Genomic DNA, 6,565 nt, shown 5'->3' with positions numbered 1-6,565 from the left:
GATTTCAACCATTATTAAATCATTTGAGCTAAACACATAATTTTATTATTATTTCCTTAGCATGCTATAATGATTCTTAAAGTCTGTGACAGAGCTGTCAATTTGACAGAGAATAAACAAAAAGGAGATGCCCCATCAACAGAGACAAAGAAACTGACATGCATGCACCAATTGTTGCATTGCACATCCCCTTTTATGTGCACAATGATATGGTAATCAGTGAGCATACAAAGTAAAACCCTGAGATTATTTTTCTAAGGACTCTACTGATAATGTAAATAGTATAAATTTTAAGGGAAATATTCCCTTATAAAATCCAATTTTCATCCAGCAGGCTTTTTCTAATGGAAATAATCAAGCAATGATCAATAAAATTACATCTAATAATATTAATACTACAAAATTATATATATATATATATATATATATGCACTCTGAAAAAAGAGAATAATTTAATTTCTGGGTTTGACGGAGATACCATTTAGAATTGGAAACTTTGAAGGGCTTTAGGGTAATTACGTCTTTCGCGTTGTTACTGCTACGGCTTAAATGTACATCTTTTAACGGCTGTGATGGGCCGATGCTGCAAATCCAACGGATCAAAATAATTTCGAGATTTAAGGGGTTAAATAATAGACTGTAGCTGGAGGAGTCCAATACATATACTGTCGTCACTTCTCTCGAGCTCCTGAAGGATCGGAGAGTAATCATCTAGGGCTGAATTCCAAGGATGTCGGCAGAAGCGAACGGTTCCTCCGCGGCCGCTACCACCGCCGGTGGCTCGCTCCAGTCCATCTGCTACGAGCGCGGATCGCTTCGTCTCCTTGATCAGGTCCGTACAGCCTCCGTCTTTGCTTGATGGATGCTTGGTATTATTCGTCGCCTCGCGCGAAACTCTGTAACGAGATTTGATTTGGTGTCGGACAGAGAAAGCTTCCCCTCGAAACCGTCTATTTGGATGTTAAGGATTCAACGGACGGATGGTGAGTTTAATCTGTTTCCTTTTCTTCCTTATTTGTTTCTTTGTCGGTATTAAATTGATGTGCTTATCTGGTTTTTGTTAGCGCTTTGGATTCTTCTTTTGGTTCAAGTAATGATTTTTGAGGTGAATCAAGCAGAGTTAGCGTGTGCGGGTTTCGACCACTGCCATCATTTCATTTTCATAGCACGTGCTTGTGATTTTTTGATTATATGTTGCATTTCAAATCGATAATCGTTCACTTGTAAATTGCTGCATTTTTAAATAAGGTAAGATGTCAATTTTCTCGATTTGTATTAAATTAATTGCCTTTCGGTTGTTCATTGCAGCGCTATCTAATCTTATTAGGTAAGTGAACTGATATGGCACTTAGGAGCAGTTTGCGTATTGGTTAAACTTGGAAGAAATGGATTGTGTTGTCAACAAGATTTAACACATTCATTTATTCTCGAATTCTGAGTGCATAAACCTTTTGTGTTGTCTTTTCCCTTTGGAACATAGGTGGCTATGGGAAATGAAGGGCCTTAAGTATTCACCTTATAAAAAAAAATGCCACTTGATTCTCTTAACCAAGAAGATAATATATCGCAGTTCTTCTGAGAGGTAGTTTGAATGCAATTATTAAATAGGCATGAGCTAACCATCTGAATATCTGATTATTTTTTTCCTACAACTTATTGAACTGTAACAGATATGTACTTCAAGCCAATTTTGTCACACATGTTGTTTTTGAATTTTTTCATGATCTTCTATGGTCCTTAGGTTTTTGTCATGATCCTCAAGAAACATTGGCTTTTATTTTATAAGATTTTGTTGGGCTTTTTCTTTGAAAATAATTGTCAACAATATGAGGAATTCAACAGATGGTTTATTCATCAGAATTTACCTTTATTATGATATTGTCTTGAGTTGAAGTTCTTATGCTTTATTTTCTTTTAGTTTGATGTCATCTGTCTCTTCCTTTACAAACCTCTTTTTTACTTTACAGGACTGCGATAAGGGACATGGTGGTCCGTGGTGCACCTGCAATTGCAATAGCAGCAGCCCTCTCACTAGCTGTAGAAGTTTGGAACCTTGACTTTAATGGAACATCAGAAGATGCTTCTTCTTTACTCATCAAGAAATTGGAATACCTTGTTTCTAGGTACCATTTGATGGTTTAACGCTAATTCAGACATTGTCAAACTAATAGCACAATGATAAGCATTCTTATTCTGCATTAGTTGTTATTAAGTGTGGTGAACTTCTGCCATTGCATGGTCCATTGTGCTTATTTGACACGACTTGTTTATGGCAGCCGGCCAACCGCTGTGAATCTTTCGGATGCTGTTGAAAAGCTTCGGAGCCTTGTGTTAAAGACGGTAGAGACAGCCACTGAGGCAAAAACTGTTTTTCAGGTTGGTTATATTAGTTGCATCTTTGAAGTACCATATTATGATTCCTTAGTATGAGAACATTTATGTTCAACGGGCCTAGGTTGTGATTGATGAAGTTTATGACTTTCATTACAAAGTGATATTTTATGATCATCCAAAATCCAAATGTATTTCTCCTTTGGTATTACAAAATTAATCAGTATATTCATCCCCAAATTTGATAATAGAATTCTCGCAGAACCAATGATAAAAATTGAAACATGAAAGCATCTACACATAAGGTCATTTAATGGATTTGTTTTATTACAATAGAAAAATAAGTAGATGTTTTTCGAAGGATAAAATAGGGCTTGAACTGTTAGCATCATTATTTTAATTAAAAAACAATTTTCGTTTTATTAAAGAATTGCTGTTCAGTTGATATCAGCTACATAAATGGCACTTGCAATTTCTGTAAAACTCATTTTTTGTCCTTCACTATACTTCTAGCTTTCTGGTGACATACTTGAACAAAGTGACATTCTTGGCTATGCTTGTCTCTCAATCTCATTCATATGTTCACTGCCACAATGACAGTATTATTATTTGGCTAGATTTATGAACCTGAAGATTGAAACTGCAGCTCTTTCTGCAGTATACTAATTTGTAAAATTGGATTTTCTTTTTACCAAGGATTGCCCATCTGCATGCAGAGCATGTTCCATTTCCTCATGGTCCATGCCAGTTGCATTCTATACTAAGATGTTTTTTTTGTGAACCTTGAACCCTGGTCACCTAGGTGGCAAAGGAGCAGCTGTGGTGCTGCAGGTCACCCTCTTTTGTAGACAACTTCATTCTCTTATATCTCAATAAATTTCTCTGTTCTTTCGAAAACAGCCATTTATCTACTCCTCCCATCTTTTCTTCCAATTTGGTTCCCATTGTTCTATTTAGATGACACTTCCAAATTCCAACTATCTTGTCCTTGATTTTGATCCTCTTATCCAAGGCAAATTTTCTTTTGGAATTATTTGCTTCCATGATAATTAAATTACCATCTGAACCAGCTTCCCATTGATTGTTTATTAGACTGCCATCTGATTGCATTTGTACGTTCTCCTCTGTCTTTAATTATTTTTAAAACCTTTATTTTTCGGTTTAACACTTCCTTAACCTGAAAATTGTTGGTGAAACTGGGATGAGTATTGCTAGGTGGAAGCAAGAAAATATTTATTAACAAGCCAAAGTGGCCATGTACAACAATGTTCTTCCCCCAAAAGGGGCCAAATATTATGTGCCTATTTTTAGAATTCTTTTGAAACAATATGGGGCTGGCCACATATTCATTGGGTATTAATGCAATATCTTCTTTTGAGAATTAGCACGCTTATGATATTGTCTTTTGTATCCATGTAAACACATTTACATTTTTCCTATGGGCTTCACGCCTAACTTACCTAGAAAAGCAGTTAAGCAGTTTTTTGTAGTTGTCAGTTGTGCTAGTAAGATTATCAGTCAGCATTTGCAATAATTTGTATAACTTCTCTGCTAAAATATGGTTATCAGTGACGTTTACTTGTCATCCAGGTGGTCAATAACTTGTAGTATAAATTAAACATTGAAGTTTAAATAATACTTGCTATATTAACAAAAATTACCCCCGTATATGTATGTTTTCTGCTATTTTTTGATCTTATACATATTATACCTATCTCCAAAAAATTATACCTTCATGGTGATATCTCCACTTTATATGCTTGTGCTCTAACACCCCTTTGTTTCCAGGCTTATATTGATGCTGCTGAAACTATGCTTATTGATGATGTTGCTTCTAACAAGGCAATTGGATTTCATGGAGCCAAACATCTTCGATCCAACCTAGACAGCTTGGAAAAGATTTCTGTTTTAACACATTGTAACACTGGAAGGTTAATATACTTGATTTTTGTCCATGTATAATGTCTTAGAAAGATAAGATTTTGAGTCAAAGAAACAGTCTCTCTGCTTGCTGGGGTAAGGTTGTGCACATTGACTCTCCTTAGATCATAACAGGAGCTTTGTGCACTGGGCCACCCTTTTGTCTAATATGATTAACAAGAATATCATGCATTGTTGTTCTTTCTTTTCAATTTGACAGTCTTGCTACTGCTGGATATGGAACTGCACTTGGTGTTATTCGTGCCCTTCGGAGTGAAGGATTCTTAGAAAAAGCTTTCTGCACCGAAACACGACCATTTAACCAGGCACGTTGCAGCACTACAGTTGAACTTGTTTTAATTTCTTGGTTTTATTTTTCATTTGTTTGCTTGAAACTATGGTGCTCAGTTTTGTTGCTTTTTTTTTCGTCTTGTCATCAACCACATATGAAGATCAATAGCTTAGTTCACTTTTGTTCTTTTCTTGTCATTACTGGCAGTGGAGCTGCATTTCCTGTTCGTTGATTAGGAGTCTTTCTGTAAATTTTTTTTTTTAGCAATAGTCCATTAGGAACATGTATATTAGTCTGTCAATTCTTCATTTTTTAAATCCCTGTACTCTGAAACCATGTATGTGCATTCAAGTTCCTTTGAGCACATTTAACAATGATATAAAGGAAATTTCAAAGAATATTCCTTTAAGGAAGCTTAGTAAAAATAGTGTTAAGATATTTTAGAATTTTTATCATTTCTTCGATGTTAAAGTTTAATGGTCATGAAGTTCAAAGGAGTAATTTTTTCTTGTTGTGATGCTTTTGCAATTTTTTAAAAACTTTGGGCCATCCTGTTATGTTTCCGTACTATTATTTTTTGTACTTAATCTATTTGATTTTATTTATTACTTAGAAGTATTTTGGAATGAGATTTTCATTTTTTATAGGTTTAGTCCATCCTTCAATCTTGTTGATTAATATGTTCATTTTCTTATAATATATCAACTGACCATTTGATTTCTCTGTTTGCTTTCAATACACAATTAAATTGCAGGGTTCCAGGCTCACAGCCTTTGAACTTGTTCATGACCGAATACCTGCAACTTTGATAGCTGACTCTGCTGTGGCAGCTTTGATGAAAGCTGGGCGTGTCAATGCAGTCATCGTTGGTGCTGACCGTATTGCTGCAAATGGTACATATGAGCAAAATGGAAAACTAAATTGTTAATTGAATGTGAATACATATATAGCGCATAATTACCCAGGAAAAAGAGGTGTTAATATAGTGCATGAATTGCTTTCCAGGTGATACTGCCAACAAAATTGGAACCTACAATGTTGCGCTCTCAGCATTTCACCATGGGATACAATTCTATGTTGCTGCACCGATAACATCTATAGATCTCTCAATTTCTTCAGGAGAACAAATTGTTATAGAGGAACGATCAGCAAAGGAGTTGTTGCATTCTGATGGAGGACGAGGAAAGCAAGTTGCTGCTTCTGGGATTTCAGTTTGGAACCCGGCTTTCGATGTTACCCCGGCAAGACTTATAACAGCCATAATAACTGAAAAGGTATCACAATTTAGCAATAACCATGACCTTAGATTATTCTGTTACTTTTATTACTTTGATGATACCCTCTGTATTCCAGAACACTCGTAGAAACATAATGGTTTTATGATGCCATGCAAATAGACAGAAATATAATCCAAGTTTACACAATCTTGGGCTTATGCTTTTTGTTGAGCTCAATGCATGAATGCCGATATAGGTGGGTGAAGCAAGTAGCCAACTTGGATTGGAAAATCCAATCATTTATGTGGCCAAGCCTCTTTCTGGTGCTTGCTTTTTCTTCATTTGGATTGGAAAATCAAATCATTTGGTTGTTCTGATAAGGAGGTCCCTGTAGATCTGTTTGTGATTATTTTTTCCACTAACATTTGTCTTTTTTTCAATGTACAGGGTGTCATCATAAAAAAGGCTAGCGATGAGGCTTTCGATATAAAAGGTTTCATAGAGAATGCCAAGTAAAAGGAGCTGGATTAATATTTGCATCTGGTTTCTGGGGATCCAACAGGCCACCTGGCTCCCATAGTAGATAAGGGATTTGGTTAGCATCTTCTTCGTCTGTTTGATCCATGTTTAACTGTAGAACTGTCTATTTCTCTTGTTAAGTGAAGAAGGTGACCAAGTAAAGAAACCCATAATGGTATATTTGTATTATCTTGTGGCAAGGTCGTTTGGAGTGTAGTATCTTCAGTCTGGTCTGGAAAGACTACCGGATACAAACCTTTGGAATAAAATATGAGAATTCCAGAAA

The 6,565-nt window shown here is 35.7% G+C and overlaps 1 protein-coding gene across 1 annotated transcript; it reads left to right on the top strand.

Annotated features, from left to right (window-relative positions):
- The first annotated feature begins 672 nt into the window (after positions 1-672).
- On the top strand, positions 673-6,565 carry LOC103989381 (methylthioribose-1-phosphate isomerase). Its single transcript, XM_009408208.3, has 9 exons — positions 673-832; positions 928-983; positions 1,968-2,123; positions 2,277-2,376; positions 4,120-4,262; positions 4,472-4,577; positions 5,298-5,436; positions 5,549-5,817; positions 6,208-6,565. Exons 1-9 carry the CDS (start codon positions 731-733, stop codon positions 6,274-6,276), a joined length of 1,140 nt encoding a protein of 379 aa, XP_009406483.2. The 5' UTR covers positions 673-730; the 3' UTR covers positions 6,277-6,565.

Source organism: Musa acuminata, chromosome BXJ3-6, assembly GCF_036884655.1.
Source record: "Musa acuminata AAA Group cultivar baxijiao chromosome BXJ3-6, Cavendish_Baxijiao_AAA, whole genome shotgun sequence".
Taxonomy (NCBI): domain Eukaryota; kingdom Viridiplantae; phylum Streptophyta; class Magnoliopsida; order Zingiberales; family Musaceae; genus Musa; species Musa acuminata.
This window is presented reverse-complemented; position numbering and strand designations above follow the sequence as displayed.

Coding starts and splice junctions, on each gene's coding strand:
- LOC103989381 (XM_009408208.3), top strand. CDS start 731: ATGTCGGCAGAAGCGAACGGTTCCTCCGCGGCCGCTACCACCGCCGGT. Junction 2,377..4,119: donor AGGCAAAAACTGTTTTTCAG/GTTGGTTATATT, acceptor CTTTGTTTCCAG/GCTTATATTGATGCTGCTGA. Junction 5,818..6,207: donor CAGCCATAATAACTGAAAAG/GTATCACAATTT, acceptor TTCAATGTACAG/GGTGTCATCATAAAAAAGGC.